The sequence below is a fragment of the Schistocerca serialis genome, chromosome 9 (assembly GCF_023864345.2).
Source record: "Schistocerca serialis cubense isolate TAMUIC-IGC-003099 chromosome 9, iqSchSeri2.2, whole genome shotgun sequence".
Taxonomy (NCBI): Eukaryota; Metazoa; Arthropoda; class Insecta; order Orthoptera; family Acrididae; genus Schistocerca; species Schistocerca serialis.
Window position 1 is genome coordinate 59,621,954 of NC_064646.1, and position 21,799 is coordinate 59,643,752.

General features: G+C 43.9%; 1 protein-coding gene across 1 annotated transcript in view; it reads right to left on the minus strand.

Moving 5' to 3' along the window:
- The window catches only part of LOC126419367 (uncharacterized), a 189,763-nt gene that overhangs the window by 38,053 nt on the left and 129,911 nt on the right, over window positions 1-21,799 (minus strand). Inside the window, exon 3 of the mRNA XM_050086554.1 lies at window positions 11,137-11,251. Within this exon, the coding sequence (XP_049942511.1) occupies window positions 11,137-11,251 (115 nt within the window). The remainder of the gene's footprint in view (window positions 1-11,136; window positions 11,252-21,799) is intronic.

Here is a 21,799-nt window from a genome sequence, read left to right on the forward strand (position 1 = left end):
GCGTAGCGTTGCGCAGTTGGAGGTGAGCCGCCAGCAGTGGTGGACGTGGGGAGAGAGATGGCGGAGATTTGTAATTTGTCATGAACTGATATATATATTATGGCTTGTGATGATATCAAGGTAAATACATTGTTTGTTCTCTATTAATATCTTTCATTTGCTAACTATCCCTATCAGTAGTTAGTGCCTTCCATAGTTTGAATCTTTTATTTAGCTGGCAGTAGTGGCGCTCGCTGTATTGCAGTAGCTTGAGCAGTGAAGATTTTTGTGAGGTAAGTGATTTGTGAAAGGTATAGTTTAATGTTAGTCAGGGCCATTCTTTTGTAGAGAATTCTGAAAGTCAGATTGCGTTGCGCTAAAAAATATTGTATGTCAGTTTAAGGACAGTCTTATATATAAATTGTTCAAAGGGGACGTTTCAATACTGACGGCCTTGGGAGAGCCAGTCCTGACAAAACTCTACTATGTGGTGAGCAAGATGTAAGAGACAGGCGAAATACCCTCAGATTTCAAGAAGAATATAATAACTGCAATCCCATAGAAAGCAGGAGTTGACAGATGTGAAAATTACCTAACTATCAGTTTAATAAATCACAGCTGCAAAATACTAACGCGAATTCTTTACAGATGAATGGAAAAACTGGTAGAAGCCGACCTCGGGGAAGAACAGTTTGGATTCAGTACAAATGTGGAACACTGACCAAATGTGGAATACTGACCTTACGACTTATCTTAGAAGATTAAGGAAAGGCAAACCTACGTTTCTAGCATTTAGAGAATGCTTTTGACAATGTTGACTGGAATACTCTCTTTCAAATTCTGAAGGTGGCAGGGGTAGAATACACGGAGCGAAAGGCTGTTTACAATTTGTACCGAAACCAGATGGCAATTATGAGAGTCGAGGGTCATGAAAGGGAAGTAGTGGTTGCGAAGGGAGTGGGACAGGGTTGTAGCCTCTCTCCGACGTTATTCAATCTGTATATTGAGCACGCAGTAAAGGGAACAAAAGAAAAATTCGGAGTTGGTATTAAAATCCGTGGAGAACAAATAAAAACTTTGACGTTCCCCGATGACATCGTAATTCTGTCTGAGACAGCAAAGGACTTGGAAGAGCAGTTGAACGGAATGGACAGTGTCTTGAAAGGAGGGTACAAGATGAACATCAACAAAAGCAAAACGAGGATAATGGAATGTAGGCGAATTAAGTCGGGTGATGCTGAGGGAATTAGATTTGGAAATGAGACACTTAAAGTAGTAAAGGAGTTTTGCTATTTGAGGAGCAAACTAACTGATGATGGTCGAATTAGAGAGGATATAAAATAAAGACTGGCAATGGCAAGGAAAGCGTTTCTAAAGAAGAGAAATTTGTTAACATCGAGTATTGATTTACGTGTCAGGAAGATGTTTCCGAAAGTATTTGTATGGAGTGTAGCCATGTATGGAAGTGAAACATGGACGATAAATAGTTTGGACAGGAAGAGAATAGAAGCTTTCGAAATGTTGTGCTACGGAATAATGCTGAAGATTAGATGGGTAGATCACATAACTAATGAGGAGGTATTGAACAGAATTGGGGAGAAGAGGAGTTTGTGGCACAACTTGACTAGAAGAAGGGATCGGTTGGTAGGACATGTTCTGAGGCATCAAGGGATCACCAATTTAGCACTGGAGGGCAGCGTGGAGGGTAAAAATCGTAGAGGGAGTCCAAGAGATGAATACACGAAGCAGATTCAGAAAGACGTAGGTTGCAGTAAGTACTGGGAGATGAAGAAGCTTGCACAGGATAGAGTAGCACGGAGAGCTGCATCAAACCAGTCTCAGGGCTGAAGACCACAACAACAAACAATATGTCACCAGGTTAAGGGCTGGAACTGGGAGAGAGCTGCAGTCGCATGTGTATACCTTTTCATCTTTTTCATGTCTGGGAGGCATGGTCAGATAAACACAGAAATGTAATATGACAGTACTAGAGAAGACATGGTGAAGAATTTTTTGAACGTCATAAACATAGCCGCGCGGTGCGGCCGTGCGGTCTTCGCGCCTTGCCCCGGTTCGCGTGGCTACCCCCGTCGGAGGTTCGAGTCCTCCCTCGGGCATGGGTGTGTGTGTTGTCCTTAGCGTAAGTTAGTTTAAGTTAGATTAAGTAGTGTGTAAGCCTAGGGACGGATGACCTTAGCAGTTTCGTCCGATAGGAACTTACCACAAGTTTCCCGTCATATCAAGTCGTAGCTAAAAAGACGCGATTTCGAGAGATCCTCAATTTGCTGGTTCTTTGAAACAGCTTAAATTCATAGCACGTACTCTATGAGATATTCAACGCCATTCTATATGGCAGCTCCAATGTTCTGCGAGTAACGTAAAATAATGTCGCATCTTGTTGGCCGCGATTTTCTCCACGAGGCAAAAATAAGACATGACAGAGTCTTTATTTCACGCTCCGTAGTGAAGTGGAATATGAAGTTCCACGCTGTGACGTCACCAGCTCTTTGTTCCTGAGCGTTTCACGTCCTGTGAGAGGACGGCTTTAACCTTTGGTGTTCTGAGCACGCCTTCAGGCGAACAGTGTTAGTAGAGGCTCTGGTATGTGTTACTAGAGTACGTCAGTGCTCCCAACAGAGACATCCAGTTGAGGATGCGTCGATCACTTGGAGTGAGAGTGTCCACACGTTCCAACATTGCAGGAGTCATAAATGTGTGCCGCTGGCTGGCACGAGGGGGGTCGGACATCTTTGCGCCACCAAGTTGACAAACGCCCTGCCCAACGACTCACTGTGCTTTTGTTCACTGACAAGTCTCTGTAGACATTCTGCAAGCGCCTACGAATATGTTCGACGATCTGGTCTTCCACCACACAAAACTCAATGACAGCTCCCTGCCTGGAACGCTCCTCTGTTACAGACGCCAATTTGATGGTTATTTATAGCGCTGCCACCTATCGGAACTTCATGAAACTACAGGGGCTGAAGCAGGAATATTCGACGATGTCACTTGACAGATACCACATTTTTTTCAACCGGGACTGGTAGAGAAGAAAATGTGTTGCAATACTTATTGGACACTCGTCGTACGTCTATACTCCTCAGGCCACTTTGCGGTGTCTGGCAGAGGGTAATTTGTGTACCAGTGTGACTTGCCCTCTTTCAGCTGTTCCAGCTGCATATCGTTCGCGGGAAGAACGATTTCCGGATTACTGGTACCCCTCTGCAGGTGTACCCCAGGGCTCTGTCCTCTCCTCTCTCCCCCACGGACTGTACACAGCAGATATGCCCCCCCCCCACCAGGTCACTTCCTGCAGTATGCCGATGACACCACCTTCTTTGCTCTCGCTTCTACCATTCAATGGTCCCAACGCCTTCTCCAGAATCACCTTGTCCTTTTTGCCAAGTGGTGCAACCAGTGGATCATCAAAACAAATCCTTGAAAGATCCAGGCAATCATTGTAGGTCTTACCACTCGCTCCTTCTGGCTCCTTCATTTTTCCCTTACCATCTGTCCCCATCCTGTCCGCCTGAGTCCCTTGGACTCACCATTGTCTGTCACATCACCTGGATCCCTCATCTCCGCTCTATCCAATCCAAAGCCCACAACTGCCTCTGTCTCCTTAAACTCCTCTCTGGCCTGAAATTGGAGTTGAACCCCTCTACCATACTCCACACCTACAAATCCTTAATCCGTCCCACCTTTTGTTATGCCAGTCCCGCCTGGATATCCACCCTACAAATTCTGTAAGTCCTTCCAGATGATTGAGCACCATGCACTCCGCCTCGCCTTCCGTATATGGTTCCCGTTCCCCACGCGGATCCTCTATGACTTGATTCGTTTCCTCCATCTGCTCCTTATCCTCGAACATATCCAAGTAATCTACACCTCCTGCCGACTTGTCCCCCAACCCTCATCCCCTGGTTGCTCCTCTGCTCTCCAACCCCTGCCTGCTGCCGCACCTTCACCATTGTGTCCCCTCTACCTTCCACTTCTACACCCTGCATCACCTTCCCCAAGGTGGCTTCCATCAGCTCCCCCTCCTGGATAATGCCCTCTCTCCCTCCATTTATCCCTCACTCTGTCGTTTTCCTGGGCTTCCTCTCCCTCCATTCCATCCTGTTTTTTCCCTGCCTACCTTCTCTTTGACTCCTTTCTCTCCCCCGAGTCTTTTTTCTTTCCCCACCATTGTCTTCCCCACTCCTTCTCGTTCCTGCCCTGGCCCCCTTTTCTGTGTCTTCCCCTCCATCAGCTACCCCCTTTTTTTGCTGTTCGTCTCCTCTCCCTTTCGAAACTGTAACAGCAGACTGTACTGTGATGCAGAACGCCTGTCTTCCAGAATCTGCCACTGCAGGTGGCTGAGCATCTATGTGACACTTACTAAAACAATATGTAACGAAATGCGCTGCTCTTATTTGGATATATATTTCCTCTGTAGGTCCTACTGTTATGGATCCCATACAGACAAACAGTATTGAAGCACTGGTAGCTCGAGTGTTTTGTAAGCTGCTTCCTGTGTTTATGGACATTTCCTGAGGATTCTGGCATTTGCCTTCGTGCTACTTCAAATCACTCTGTATGATGCATACTTCCAGATATTATTTGGAAGTAACTGCTTCCAGTGATAGTTCTGCAGTCATGTAATCGTACTATATTCTTTCTGTCAATGTAACGCAATACGTTACATTTGCTTATCTTGAGTGTCAACTACCACTTCCTGCATCACGTTTCGTTCCTTAGCACATTTTTGTGCATTTCGCTGCAATTTTCTACCTTTGCTTCTATCTGTATAGCATTATCATTCGTGAAAACCATCACGGAACTTCCGACGTTAGCTGCTAGGTCATTTATATACAGGGTTATTACAAATGATTGAAGCGATTTCACAGCTCTAGAATAACTTTATTATTTGAGATATTTTCGCAATGCTTTGCACACACATACAAAAACTCAAAAAGTTTTTTTAGGCATTCACAAATGTTCGATATGTGTCCCTTTAGTGATTCGGCAGACATCAAGCCGATAATCAAGTTCCTCCCACACTCGGCGCAGCATGTCCCCATCAATGAGTTCCAAAACATCGTTGATGCGAGCTCGCAGTTCTGGCACGTTTCTTGGTAGAAGAGGTTTAAACACTGAATCTTTCAAATAACCCCACAGGAAGAAATCGCATGGGGTTAAGTCGGGAGAGCGTGGAGGCCATGACATGAATTGCTGATCATGATCCCCACCACGACCGATCCATCGGTTTTCCAATCTCCTGTTTAAGAAATGGCGAACGTCATGATGGAAGTGCGGTGGAGCATCATCCTGTTGAAAGATGAAGTCGGCGCTGTCGGTCTCCAGTTGTGGCATGAGCCAATTTTCCAGCATGTCCAGATACACGTGTCCTGTAACTTTTTTTCGCAGAAGAAAAAGGGGCCGTAAACTTTAAACCGTGAGATTGCACAAAACACGTTAACTTTTGGTGAATTGCGAATTTGCTGCACGAGTGCGTGAGGATTCTCTACCGCCCAGATCCGCACATTGTGTCTGTTCACTTCACCATTAAGAAAAAATGTTGCTTCATCACTGAAAACAAGTTTCGCACTGAACGCATCCTCTTCCATGAGCTGTTGCAACCGCGCCGAAAATTCAAAGCGTTTGACTTTGTCATCGGGTGTCAGGGCTTGTAGCAATTGTAAACGGTAAGGCTTCTGCTTTAGCCTTTTCCGTAAGATTTTCCAAACCGTCGGCTGTGGTACGTTTAGCTCCCTGCTTGCTTTATTCGTCGACTTCCGCGGGCTACGCGTGAAACTTGCCCGCACGCGTTCAACCGTTTCGTCGCTCACTGCAGGCCGACGCGTTGATTTCCCCTTACAGAGGCAAAAAAATGGTTCAAATGGCTCTGAGCACTATGGGACTCAACTGCTGAGGTCATTAGTCCCCTAGAACTTAGAACTAGTTAAACCTAACTAACCTAAGGACATCACAAACATCCATGCCCGAGGCAGGATTCGAACCTGCGACCGTAGCGGTCTTGCGGCTCCAGACTGCAGCGCCTTTAACCGCACGGCCACTTCGGCCGGCTTACAGAGGCATCCAGAAGCTTTAAACTGCGCATACCATCGCCGAATGGAGTTAGCAGTTGGTGGATCTTTGTTGAACTTCGTCCTGAAGTGTCGTTGCACTGTTATGACTGACTGATGTGAGTGCATTTCAAGCACGACATACGCTTTCTCGGCTCCTGTCACCATTTTGTCTCACTGTGCTCTCGAGCGCTCTGGCGGCAGAAACCTGAAGTGCGGCTTCAGCCGAACAAAACTTTATGAGTTTTTCTACGTATCTGTAGTGTGTCGTGACCATATGTCAATGAATGAGGCTACAGTGAATTTATGAAATCGCTTCAATCATTTGTAATAGCCCTGTATAGTGTGAAAAGTAATAGTCCTATAACACTCCCTTGAGGGACGCCTGAAGTTAATTTTACGTCTGAAGATTTCTCTCCGCTGTGAAAGACATGCTGTATTGTGTTTCGTAGAATCTCTTCAATCCAATCGCACAGTCATGGTGGTATTCCACAAACTCGTTGTGGAACTGTATGGAACACCATCCGGAAGTGTAGGAACAGGGCACCTACGTGGGATGCTGTATCTATTGTTTTTCGGATCTCGTGGACGAACAGAACGAGCTGGCTTTTCACACAGTCATTATTTCCGGATCGCACGTTGATTGCTACAGAAAAGATTTTCCGTCTCCAGGAATGACATTGTACGTGAACATAAAATTATTCAGGAGATTTACGTCGGAGATAAAGGCATATATACACACGTCAAAAAACGTTTTGCATCACTTCCGTTCCTAGAGTTCCGGAACCTGTACAGAAAATTGGAATAAAGATCAGCATAAACATCATTTCCGCTCTTTTCATTGCTCATGAAAACCGCACATTGCATGTTGTACCAAAATACAGTGAGAGCTTCAGAGGTAGTGGTCCAGGTAACGTTGACCACGTCACTGTATGGAGAGTACTACGGGTGAACCAGTTGTTTCCGTACCATGTACATCGTGTGCAAGCACTATCAGCAGCTGATTGGCCTCCATGGGTACACTTCTGCGAATGGTTCATCCAACAATGTGTCAATTCTCATTTCAGTGCAAATGTTCTCTTTACGGATGAGGCTTCATTCCGCTGTGATAAAAATGTAAATTTTCACAATCAACATGTGTGGGCTGACGAGAATCCGCACGCAATTGTGCAATCACGTCATCAACACAGATTTTCTGTGAACGTTTGGGCAGGCATTGTTGGTGATGTCTTGATTGGGCCCCATGTTCCTCCACCTACGCTCAATGGAGCACTTTATCATGATTTCATACGGGATACTCTACCTGTGCTGCTAGAACATGTGCCTTCACAAGTACGACACAACATGTGGTTCATGCCCGATGGAGCTCCTGCACATTTCAGTCGAAGTGTTCGTACGCTTCTCAACAACAGATTCGGTGACCGATGGATTGGTAGAGGCGGACCAATTCCATGGCCTCCACGCTCTCCTGACCTCAACCCTCTTGACTTTCATTTATGGGGGCATTTGAAAGCTCTTGTCTACGCAACCCCGGTACCAAATGTAGAGACTCTTCGTGCTCGTATTGTGGGCGGCTGTGATACAATACGCCATTCTCCAGGGCCGCATCAGCGCATCAGGGATTCCATGCGACGGAGAGTGGATGCATGTATCCTCGCTAACGGAGGACATTTTGAACATTTCCTGTAACAAAGTGTTTGAAGTCACGCTGGTACGTTCTGTTGCTGTGTGTTTCCATTCCATGATTAATGTGATTTGAAGAGAAGTAATAAAATGAGCTCTAACATGGAAAGTAAGCGTTTCCGGACACATGTCCACATAACATATTTTCTTTATTTGTGTGTGAGGAATGTTTCCTGAAAGTTTGGCCGTACCTCTTTGTAACACCCTGTATATGTGCGACACGCATTCATATATGTAAATTATAACTTTTTGGCATTTGGTATATGAAGGTAGAATATACAAAACGGATAAAATTACAAAATTTCTTGTATAAAATTTAATAGTCTGCCTTTTTGTATTTTATGGGGAATACTTAAAGAGAATACAAGCATTCTGCTAAAGATATTAACAAAAACATCAGCGTTGTCCACAAAGCAAAGGAACGCAGGTTATTAAATATTCTAGGTGAAACTGAAATATACACCCATATGACAAAACAACGGGACAACATACTTAATGAACAAACAGAGTTACGGAATAAGATGAGTATACAACGTTTCAACCGTGCTTTAACGGAATAATTTTGGTTTGGAGTCTATGTCCTGCAAGTAAAATTGTCTATTTCGACGTGATTACGCTGGATTATTTTTTTTTGTATATTCTACTTTCATATACAAAATATTTTAAAAAAATTTAATATAAATGTATGAGAGTGTGTCACAGATACATATAAATATGATACAGAAATAACAAAAAGTAGCTAATTTAGACTCTTTAACTTCTCAGTTCCATATTTACACTATGTGACAGTTATGTGAAACGATTTCAAGAACTGTCACTGCCTAAGATTTGTCAGCAGTCACATACATGACACGCTGTATGCTATGTTACGGAACAAATTTCAGATCCTGCCGTATTAATTGACATGCATGTCATTGCTATAGATGAACATAAGTAGACTTATATCAGTGCTATAATTTTGTGGAAATCTATGTACAGGGTGAACAAAAAGTCAGTATAAATTTGAAAACTGAATAAATCACGAAATAATGTAGATAGAGAGGTACAAATTGACACACATGCTTGGAATGACATGGGGTTTTATTAGAACCAAAAAAATACAAAAGTTCAAAAAATGTCCGGCAGATGGCGCTTCATCTGATCAGAATAGCAATAATTAGCATAACAAAGTAAGGCAAAGCAAAGATGATGTTCTTTACAGGAAATGCTCAATATGTTCACCATCATTCCTCAACAATAGCTGTAGTCGAGGAATAATGTTGTGAACAGCATTGTAAAGCATGTCCGGAGTTATGGTGAGGCATTGGCGTCGGATGCTGTCTTTCAGCATCCCTAGAGATGTCGGTCGATCACGATACACTTGCGACTTCACGTAACCCCAAAGCCAATAATCGCACGGACTGAGGTCTGGGGACCTGGGAGGCCAAGCATGACGAAAGTGGCGGCTGAGCACACGATCATCACCAAACGACGCGCGCAAGAGATCTTTCACGCGTCTAGCAATACTTTGGTTTTTTTGTTCTAATAAAACCCCATGTCATTCCAAGCATGGGTGTCAATTTTTACCTCTCTATCTACATTATTCCGTGGTTTATTAAGCTTTCAAATTTATACTGACTTTTTGGTCACCCGGTATGTACACTTCTTTGTTCCTCCGTATCCACTGATGGGTTATAAACCCAAAAACCGGTTTTGGCAAATGAAACATTTCTAGTGCAGGTCATGGTTTATAAAAGACGTCTTTAATGGCGGGATTTAAAGAGTCCATTTCGAATGTGTATTAGCAGTCATCAGGGTTGAATCGTATATTTAATATCTTCGTCAATTATATGGTGTTTCAATTTAATTCGCTTTTGTAAATTAATTACCTTAGACCACTCTTCGTGTTTTACCAGTTCTACCACATGTATCAGTACCCGTTTTGAAATTTCAAAACTTGGTCGCATAGGACAATGTACGTATTCAATGTGCGTTTTGTAAGTGCTTTTTGGCTGCTAAATTAAGTTAAATGCTGGAGCAGCACTCCGAGACTATCCGACGAGGCAACGCTGGTGAAAGAGAAGTAGTATATTTCACTAAAATGGATCCGCAATCACGCAAAATCTTGAAAGTCCACGACACAGTCAGCCAACGGTCACTGAATGTCAAATACGCCGATGTTGCCCACGATGAGTGTATTTACCTTAAAGTGCACGCATCAGTAAAGCGACAAAAATGTCTGCAAATGACGAAAGCGCTTGTACCACCGCTCATCAGCACGCAACTGAAAACAGCGACAAAAGCAATAGTTCCGCCAGCACTGTTATGTGGATGCATGCTGTGGGGAGTGGAAGCAAAGACACGACTCTCAAGATTGCAACCTAATCAGAATAAAGTACTAGGTCGGATTCTCAGAGCTCCCGCCTGGAAACGTACGTTGGATGTGTATGATACCGTGTGATGCTGATCGGGAAAAAAATTTGGAAATTTGTGGTAAGGTCTTAAGGGACCAAACTACTGAGTTCATCTGTCCCTTAGCTTACCCACTACTTAATCTAACTAACTTACTCTAAAGACGACACACACACTCATTCCCGAGGGAGGACTCGCCTGCTGATCGGGAAGACCAGATCTTGCACCAAGCGATTTATATCTTTTCGGCAGGCTAAAAGAACATCTACATCTACATTGATACTCCGCAAGCCACCCAACGGTGTGTGGCGGAGGAGAAGCAAATTTTCCAAAGACGAGGACTTCCACACAGCGGTTCTCAAATGACTTTGTGCCCAAGGATTGGATTTCTGTGCCCAAGGAAGGTATTTCTATCGTAAAGGAATTGAACGACTGGAACAACCTTCCTACCGTTATTAACAGAGACCTGATGAGTATGTTGCAAAATAGTGTCATGTATCTGTGTCACTTAGAAGTTCAGTGCAGCTTTCAAAAACAGTTGCTTGGCCTGCCGTAATAACGGCTAACTTACTTTTTGGAGTTTCCGCGTAATAGCCACTGCCAACCCAACCTCCCAACACCTAATACCATTCATCTGCTTCTGCTAAATCTATAATACTCTGCAACAGCTGCAGTTTGGTTTTAACGTAGCACTTTAATTTAAAATCAAATTAGCTACTAGAAAAAGGGAACGTCACCACAGAGCTAAAATGGAAAGAACCCAAAGCCAAACGCTATGGGAAGCACCACAACTCGCGAGTGGTGTGGTTCCATGAGGACCCATCCAAATCCCAAAGTGATCATAAATGGTGACTCAAAACTTGTGTCACACGCGTTATAACTGTCAGGTCATTTCAGTGACTTGTGTTTTATGACGCAATGATGTTTTTGATAGGGACAAGACGTAATAACATACAATATTTCACAACTTCTACATCAGAGTCATGATTTTACAGGAAAATAAACTACAGCTTACCTTGACGACGGGCTTTGCTACGCTGACGTACTTCAGTCGCTTCTCGAGAGGCGGCGGAGGCGGCGGGGGCGGTGCGGTTCGACTGTCAGGGGGCGGTCCATACTCCAGAAACGGCCTGCACAGGCAGAATGCACGCCTCACCAAAAGCTCCGCATCATAGATAATTTCAATTTCTAAATTCTAATTTCTAATTAAGTGTGCCATATTGAGTAAGAACTCCTCTATTCAGCATGGCACACTTAAGTTGACTCAGTACATTGTATAGTGTCTGTGTCCGCCTCCTGCCTGTGCTTCTAAAAAAAAATCTCGATTCTTTGTTGTGCACTCTCTTTCGTTTGCCTCCCTTACTGGGAGATTGTGGCGTGGTTATACTTGTTAAACGAAATAAAAATTTTAAACTAAAAGCTACGTTTTTTGCATAAAAAATTGGTCGGCGCGACAGAATGTGAATCCTAAGGGCCCGGGTTCGATTCCCGGATAGGTTGCAGATTTTCTTCGCTCAGGGACTGGGTGTTGTGTTGTCCTAATCATCATCATTTCGTCCCCATCGACGCGTAAGTCGCCGAAGTGGCGTCAAATAGAAAGACTTGCACTACCCGACGGGAGGCCCTAGTTACACGACTTTTTTTTTTTAAATTTATAGTGTCTGTTCCCTTAATTGAATCTGATGGTTATATTTTCGAAACGCGTCATTAAAAAGAGTGGTCATAAGAATACCTGTTGCTGTTTTACTATTATCATAGCGTCCGTAACAGGTATTCCCATAATACTACCAAGTTGCTTAAGGATTAGAAGAAAGCAAAAGCTATACATGGTGTTGGTATACTAGGAAATGCGAATATGCGAGGCGCTCTTTTAAAGTAAGTACCGTTTAAAAATAAAATGAAAAAGAAAACAATATTAGAAAAATTTTATTTCACACGAAAGCCTGGACTTTTAATGTACTTTTCAACCTAATGTCCACCTACATTAAAGCACTCGTAGCCTCGTTCAACCAGTTTCTGAAATCCATCCTCACTGAAACCTGTCGCTTGATTTACAAACCTGTGCTATACGTAGATATGACATCGTCATCTTCCTCGAAGCGTTGACCACCAAGGTGCTTGAAGTGCAAGAACAAATAGAAAATGGAAATGTTATATGTTCTAAGTGTGAAATCTCACATTTATCATCTGCATCTCTCTTTGTACATAAGTTATTTGTATGCAAAAAGTTGAGACGACGTTCTGTTATCACAGAATTATGCTGCTCATTTTATCACTGCAAAGAACCATGAGACAAATTAACAAATAAATAATTTATTAAGAACAGCCTAGGTGCCTATAAAAAAGTTTTTATTTCAAGTGATACCAACATTGGTGCACTACGTCTTATTTTGGATAACACAGGTAAGTAACATTTTGGCTAGTACAACTATAGTCAACAAAAACCATATCTATTAAATTTCTAAAAGAGAACAACAAAATTAAATTCAGCGAAAAACTTCATAGCACTGAATTCCGTTTCTTACAGCACTCTATTCTTTGGGTCAAATGTCGCAAAGTTTCCTGTACAATTCCCTGTGCTGTTGAGGAAGAAATGAGAACACCGTCAACAGGTTTTTCTGTTTTCTTTTTGCAACTGATAAAAATGGTTGGTCTTTCAGATGAAATACAACATGGAATACGTCAGTGATGGTGTTTTCCTTCTTTTCAATATCACGATATTATTCTATTCTTATGATTTTCAGCGTAAAAAATTTTAATAGATATCTGACATGGATTAGGGATTTGGTGATACCGCATTTGGGGATCTCTTAAACGCCTGCATTGATAACAACGGTTTTTCATTGCTTTTAAAATAAAAGAATTCAGTTGTATGCATTGGAACTCATGGAATAGGCTTTGTCTCACTCAGCGATCTTGTTTGAATCTTGCAAAACAAAGACTTTGACGTATAGCACCAGGAACTCCATAGGACACAAAGCCCACATACGATATAGTAAGAACATTTGAAACGTTTCCACCACTTCTTCCTAAGGACATCATACTCACCGTTGACTGTAGAGGTTATTTATTTCACAACTTCAGTTTCGGCCTTAAGGTCATCATCAAGTGGCACTGCAAAAGATTTTGCTTTAACAGTTGTCTAACTTTAAAATCCTACGCCATGTATACATGTCATCATCAGAAGTGAGCTTTGCACTGTAAGAATGTAATAGCAATGAACGAGTGTGAAACACTGTACGTAGCGAAATGAGGTAATTTACATGAACTATTTCCAGTGTTAACATTTCCAACACAAATCGTAGGACGCAGGTGGAGCAGCTTTTGGAACGAAAGGATATTCAACGAAGAGACTGGCCTGTCCATGACCTCTACTTAAATTCAGTCGAACACGTTTGACATGCGTTGGGGAGAAGTAGTGCAGTAAGGACACATACACCAACCACAACCATCCAGAAATTGTGAACTGCGCTGGTAGAGGAATGTAAAGACCTAAAACAAGAAACCTTAGCAACCCTGAGGACAGTATGGGAGCACGTTGCAGAACGTGCACCGCCGTCCGTGCTGACCACACACCCTACTACGAACCATGAAATGTATTCGCTGTCGCGAATATGGACTACCATCAGCTGTATAATGGGATGACGGCAGTGGATATTTTTGTGCCGGACCGGGGCTCGAAACCGGATTTCCCGCTTATCACGAGCGGTGCTTTTCCATTAGGCCGTTCCAGTTCGCTTCAGGGCCAGACCTAGAATTCAATAGGTTGTCAAGCATGTGTCTACAATCTGCACTCATATATCCATTATGTACGTTCCCGTACAAGGGAGACATTTTAACTGAAAGTCGCATGCTCGGCGTCTGCGGATAAATACGAGGTGCATTCAAGTTCTAAGGCCTCCGATATTTTTTCTCCGGACTGGAAAGAGATAGAAACATGCGCATTGTTTTAAAATGAGGCTGTGTTCATTGTCAATACGTCCCAGAGATGGCAGCACCGTACGGCAGATGGAATTTTACCGCCAGCGGCGAGAATGAGAACTGTTTTAAATACTTAAAATGGCGACGTTTTCCTTACTTGAACAGTGTGCAATCATTCGTTTTCTGAATTTGTGTGGTGTGAAACCAATTGAAATTCATCGACAGTTGAAGAAGACATGTGGTGATGGAGTTATGGATGTGTCGAAAGTGCGTTCGTGGGTGCAACAGTTTAATGAAGGCAGAACATCGTGTGACAACAAACCGAAACAACCTCGGGCTCGCACAAGCTGGTCTGACGACATGATCGAGAAAGTGGAGAGAATTGTTTTGGGGGATCGCCGAATGACTGTTGAACAGATCGCCTCCAGAATTGGCATTTCTGTGTGTTCTGTGCACACAATCCTGCATGACGACCTGAAAATGCGAAAAGTGTCATCCAGGTGGGTGCCACAAATGCTGATGGACGACCGCATGGCTGCCTGTGTGGCATGTTGTCAAGAAATGTTGACGCGCAATGACAGCATGAATGGGACTTTCTTTTCGTCAGTTGTGACAATGGATGAGACGTGGATGCCATTTTTCAATCCAGAAACAAAGCGCCAGTCAGCTCAATGGAAGCACACAGATTCACCGCCACCAAAAAAAAAAAAAAATTTCGGGTAACCGCCAGTGCTGAAAAAATGATAGTGTCCATGTTCTGGGACAGCGAGGGCGTAATCCTTACCCATTGCGTTCCAAAGGGCACTACGGTAACAGGTGCATCCTACGAAAATGTTTTGAAGAACAAATTCCTTCCTGCACTGCAACAAAAACGTCCGGGAAGGGCTGCGCGTGTGCTGTTTCACCAAGACAACGCACCCGCACATCGAGCTAACGTTATGCAACAGTTTCTTCGTGATAACAACTTTAAAGTGATTCCTCATGCTCCCTACTCACCTGACCTGGCTCCTAGTGACTTTTGGCTTTTTTCGTCAATGAAAGACACTCTCCGTGGCCGCACATTCACCAGCCGTGCTGTATTGCCATAGCGATTTTCCAGTGGTCAAAAGAGACTCCTAAAGAAGCCTTCGCCGCTGCCATGGAATCATGGCGTCAGTGTTGTGAAAAATGTGTACGTCTGCAGGGCGATTACGTCGAGAAGTAACGCCAGTTTCATCGATTTCGGGTGAGTAGTTAATTAGAAAAAAAATCGGAGGCCTTAGAATTTGAGCCGGCCGCGGTGGTCTAGCGGTTCTGGGCGCTCGGTCCGGAACCGCGAGACTGCTACAGCCGCAGGTTCGAATCCTGCCTCGGGCATGGATGTGTGTGATGTCCTTAGGTTAGTTAGGTTTAAGTAGTTCTAAGTTCTAGGGGACTGATGACCACAGATGTTAAGTCCCATAGTGCTCAGAGCCATTTGAAGCATTTGAACCTTAGAACTTGAATGCACCTCGTATGGCACTGCACTGCCTGTGTTCCTCAGAAGCAAGATGCGATGTTGGTTGGGACACGCATACATATCCAAAGGAACACTGAATCTTGCTTCTGAACAATACAGGCAGTGCAATACCGTACCCTGTTGAGAACCTTGTTCCGCCTACTGTAATTCCTAGGCATCCATCATGAATCGTGTAATTATTGTCTGCGAATAAAAGTTTCATTTCCGTTGTCTCATTGCGTATTTCTTTCAGTTACCTTCTGTCATCGAGCTACGTTACTTTGGCAGTAACATCATGCGGAAGTTATTTTCGTTCTTGACTTTTGCACACCACTTTAGACTGACACAGATCAAATGGTTCAAATGGCTCTGAGCACTATGGGACTTAACTGCTGAGGTCATCAGTCCCCTAGAACTTAGAACTACTTATGCCTAACTAACCTAAGGACATCACACACATGCATTCCCGAGGCAGGATTCGAACCTGCGACCGTACCGGTCGCGCGGTTCCAGACTGTAGCGCCTAGAACCGCTCGGCCTCTCCGGCCGGCCTGACACAGATCACAGATGAATATATGAGGAAGCACTTCCTAAGTATGCACATCCGCAACATAGCATTGTAAGGAAGTTAAATGTGGACCATCACAAATACGGAGAAAAAGAAACAGGAAGCATCTGAAATATGGTGCTAGCAAAGAATATTAAATATTAAGTGTGTCAAATGAAGTAAGAAATGAGGGACCATGCGAGACAAAACGAATGCCTGGCTGCATATAATAGTGTTGCTTTCATACTACTTGTCAGGCACGATTGCAGTGCAACGACGGCTTTCTTCGACGTGAACCTCGAACTAGCAATCAAGGAAGTAAGATTCCTGTATGACACAGTCCTTCTGACCAGATATAAGCAAGGCGAAGAGTTGCTGAAAGTATTGGACAGTGTGCTTACCACAGAATACAGCCTAATGATAAAGAAAACAGAAACGGATGTGTTGGATGATAGTAGAAGTGAAAACAACCACTTGGTCAACTTCAAAAGTGGGATCGACGCAGTAATCACAGGAAAAAAAGATGAAACACGCAGGAATGACCCGAATAGGACGGAAATCGGTGGATGTAATATACATATGTTCGGACAAACAAATAAATTGTTACAGATTCAGTAAAATTGGATCATTTATTCAAGTGAAAGAGCTTAAAAAAGTGCGCATATCTATAATGCGTTGGTCCACCTCTGGCCCTTATGCAAGCAGTTATTCAGCCTGGCATTGATTGATAGATCTGTTGGATTTTCCTCCTGAGTGATATTATGCGCGATTCCGTCCAGTTGGCGCGTTAGATCGTCAAAAGCCCGAGATGGTTGGAGGGCCATGCCCATAATACTCCAAACTTTTTCATTTGGGGAGGGATCCGGGGACCTTGCTTACCAACCACGAAGACAAGCAGCAGAAACTCTCTGTGTGCGGACGGTCATTATTTTGCTGAAATGTAAGGTCTCCAGACACAGCTTCGTTGGTCATGGGGCTTAGTTCGAAGCTGGACTGATCACGGAATACAACAGTACTCCAATCCAGGTGTCAAATGGTTCAAAAGGCTCTGAGCACTATGGGACTTAACATCTATGGTCATCAGTCCCCTAGAACTTAGAACTACTTAAACCTAACTAACCTAAGGACAGCACTCAACACCCAGTCATCACGAGGCAGAGAAAATCCCTGGCCCCGCCGGTAATCGAACGCGGGAACCCGGGCGCGGGAAGCGAGAATGCTACCGCACAACCACGAGCTGCGGACAATCCAGGTGTCTGGAGACGTCCCGGACAGTGGTGGATACCAACCTCTCCCCCTTACAGCCCGACGACCAGGACTAATGGTCTGTGTTCCCATATTTTTTTCACTGCAGAACCCCTTTAGTTGTTAACCGTGACGCTCTTGCAGCACGGTGGTATGTCGACGATATTCTACGCTCCGTTTTGTTGCCCTTCATGGCAAGCCATCCTGGGCCTACATTTCAGGCAGATAATGGACGCCCGCATTCGGTGAGAGTTTCTACGGCTTGTCTTCGTGCTTGCCAAATCGTACCTTGGCCGGCAAAGTCGCCGGTTCTCTCTCCAATTGAGAACTTTTGGAGCACTATGGGCAGGGCCCTCCAACCAGCTCGGGATTCTGATGATCTGACTCGCCAGTTGGACAGAATTTCGCATGATATCCCTCAGAAGGACACCCAACTACTCTATCAATGAATATTATGCCAAATAGCTTCTTGCGTAAGGGCGAGAGCTGATCCAAAGCGTTGTTGATTTGGTTAATTTGTGAAGTCCCCTCTCTTGAATGAATCACCCAATTTTTATAAAACTGGAGTCATTTGTTTGTCTATACCTGAACATCATATCTGTCGATTTGCGTCCCATTCGGTTAATTCGTTCGCGGTGCATCTTTCTTTGTCTTAGAGAGTAATTCGCCCATCTAGAATGTACAACAAAGTTTCTCTTTGGATCGTGAGTCTTCGGGTTGATCTGATGTGGCTCGCCATATATTTTTGTCCTGTGTGAAATCCATTTGAGAGTAGCATAAGTACCTAACGTTCTCAGTTATTTGTTGGGTGTAGTCAAATCATTGTCCTGCATTACAGTTTTTACCGTCTACAACTCCCTCAAGCACAATGGAGGTTGTTTCCTGATGTCTTAACACATGTCCTATCATCTTGATCTTTTTCTTGTCGCTGGCCGGAGTGGCCGTGCGGTTAAAGGCGCTACAGTCTGGAACCGCACGACCGCTACGGTCGCAGGTTCGAATACTGCCTCGGGCATGGATGTGTGTGATGTCCCTAGGTTAGTTAGGTTTAAGTAGTTCTAAGTTCTAGGGGACTTATGAGCACAGCAGTTGAGTCCCATAGTGCTCAGAGCCATTTGAACCATTTTTTTTTCTTCTTGTCAATGTTTTCCACATGATCCTCTCCTCGCCGATGTTGCGGAGATATGGAGAACCTCCTCATTCCTTACCTTATCAGTCCACCCAATTTTCAACATCTTTCTATAGCACCACGTCTCAAATCCTTCGATTCTCTTCTTTCCCAATTTTCTATTGGTCTATCATTCACTACCATACAAGGCTGTGCTTTAAACGTACAGCCGGCCGCTGTGTCCGAGCGGTTCAAGGCGCTTCAGTCCAGAACCGTACTGCTGCTATGTTGGCAGGTTCGAATCCTGCCTTGGGCATGGATGTGTGTGATGTCCTTAGGTTAGTTAGGTTTAAATAGTTCTAAGTCAAGGGGACTGATGACTTCAGATGTTAAGTCCAATAGTGCTTGCAGGCATTTGAATATAAACGTACATTCTTGGGAATTTCTACCTAACGGACTTCTCTTGGCTAGAAATATTCTATTTACCTGCCTTATTCTGTTTTTTACTTCTTCCTAGCCTCAGTTGTCATGTTTTACAGTGATTGCAAGTTAGTAGGATTCCTTACATTCGCCTGCTTTGTGGACACCAATTTAGATGTTACATTTGTCGCTAATTTCTACTACAGCTCTTTACCATTGCCTTTCTTCGACGTACCCTCAATCCATATTCTGAACTTATTAGACTGTTCATTGCATTAAGCAGTTGCTGTAGTTTCTTCTCCTTGAGGATACATAAGGTCATCAGCGAATCTTACCACTGACATCTTTTGACACAGAATTTTAATCTCACTCTTGAATCTTCATTTTATTTCAATCATTCCTTCTTTGACATACAGACGTAACAGTAGGAGCATAAGACTACATCCCTGTCTTACACCGCTGTAAAGCGAGCACTTCATCTCGTCTCTCATACTTACTATTCCCTCGGGGTGTAAAGCTAGTTCGCGTCCGTAGTTGGAAACTACACGTGCACCGTGGGTAACGCTAAATGAACTAGCACCATACTGGCGACCAGACAATCGGTAAACGATCTCCTGGTCATAATCAAATCACGATGACTCACAGAAAACGGAATGCTGAGTGTCCTTCTGAGGGCAACTTGATTAGACAGCTTGGACCGATCGTACGAGTCTGCCAACTTAATATTGAAGGCATAAGTAAAGTCAAATGCCAATACATGCATAAAATTTTAACATTGTACAACATTGACATAGTTGCAATCCAAGAGACCCATACAGAAAACGATGAGCAGCTAAGATCAAGAGGTAAAATAACGGGCTATGACCTGATACGTGCTACACATCACAGGCATTATGGTACAGCAACGTACGTTAGAAAGGACATAGAGGATGCAGTCCTTATTTTTACATCTGCCACATGTGATATCCATGAAGTTACTGTAAAAGTAGGTGAACTAACAGTAAACAACATCTACAAACCTCCAGGCCACTCGTGGCCTCCACAAGTTCTACAACCCCTGCCTCACCCCACAATATATGTAGGTGACTTCAACAGCCACCACGAACTGTGCAAATACCGCACATCTGACCAGAATGGTGAAGACTTGGTGAAATGGGCTGAAGATTGCAATACAAAGCTAATCTTTGACGCCAAAAACCAAAGTACATTTAAGTCAGCTGCATGGGGAACTGAAACCCACCCTGATCTAGGCTTTGTTACGGCTGACACTAATAACAAACCTATACCAGCCTCCCGCAGAATACTTGGGGACTTCCCTGAATCCCAACATCGTCTGGTGCTCATAGAAATAGGCCTTACTATCCCCCTAATTTCCTCGTATCCTCGGCCCAGATGGAACTTTGGGAAAGTGGACTGGGCTACTTTCTCAGAAAAACGCCTTGGATGGATACCTCCAACTTACAAAAATTACAAAAGATTTGTGGGAACAGTCATCAGCTCAGCTAAGAACAGCATTCCCCGGGGATTTAGAAAAGAATACGTGCCGGGGTGGAACGAAGAGAGTGAGCGCCCCTATAGACAGTTCCTAGAGCATGGGGATAGGGGGATTGCAGATGACTTATTGCACAGTCTGGACGCTGCCAGGGGCACTAAATGGATAGAGACTGTTGAGGAAATGGACTTCACAAATTCAAGCAGATAGGCGTGGTCGCTACTTCGGAAGCTTGGTGGCAGTAGCAGGAACCAACGACCAACCAGCTCTATTTCTCCAAACACAGTTGCGGCACACATCAGGAAAACCTCTAGAGCTCCAGGGGATCGAGCTCATACCATAAAAGTTAAAAAGGAACTTAAGAAGTTAAAATCTTTAGTAGGAAACAATTCACTACACTCGCAGCCCTTCTCAATTGAAGAGATAACACTGGCTCTGAGAGACATCAAGCCACGGAAAGCCCCAGGTTTTTATGGAATTCATCCAGAGTTTCTGATTCACTGCGGTAAATTTGCAAAATTAAGGCTGGCACAGTTCTTCTCCAGCATGATGGAAACTGGAAGAGTACCAAATACCCCTAAGAAAGCAAAAATCATAGCGATACTGAAACCAGGTAAACTGAATGACCAATCAAACAGCTACCGCCCAATTGCCCTTCTTAGTATGATCTCCAAACTACTGGAGAGACTTATATGTAACAGAATAAGTCCAGATATCCTAAAGTGAATCCCTGTGGAACAAGCAGGCTTCCGGCCAAACAGGAGCTACACAGATCAAGTCCTCTCACTAACTTCCTACATCAAAGCAGGCTTCCAAAGACAAGAAAAAACATCCGTGGTATTTATAGACCTGACAGCGGCTTATCGTGCCATGTTTGAAAATGGCTAACCTTACCAACGAGATGCTCTGCAACAGACCATTCCAGGTGATACTAGGAAATTATAGGAGCAAAACAATGAAGCTCAATAATGGCTTGCCCCAAGGTTCAGTCCTGGCACCGCTACTTTTCAGCGTGTATATAGCCGATATGCCCAATACTAAATCTGAAAAGTTTGGATATGCAGATGACTGGGCCATAGCTACACAACATCGAGATATGGAGCATACTGAGACTGTCCTGACAAGCGACTTGTCCTTGCTGGGAACCTATTTTCGTGAATGGAGACTACAAAAATGGTTCAAATGGCTCTGAGCACTATGCGACTTAACTTCTGAGGTCATCAGTCGCCTAGAACTTAGAACTAATTAAATCTAACTAAGCTAAGGACATCACACACATCCATGCCCGAGGCAGGATTCGAACCTGCGACCGGAGCAGTCGCTCGGCTCCAGACTGCAGCGCCTAGAACCGCACGGCCACTCCGGTCGCCCTAGAGACTACAACCTAGTCCAACTAAAACTGAGGCTATGTGTTTCAACCTGAACAATAAATTGGTTAACAGACGCCTTAAGATATATTTTGATAACA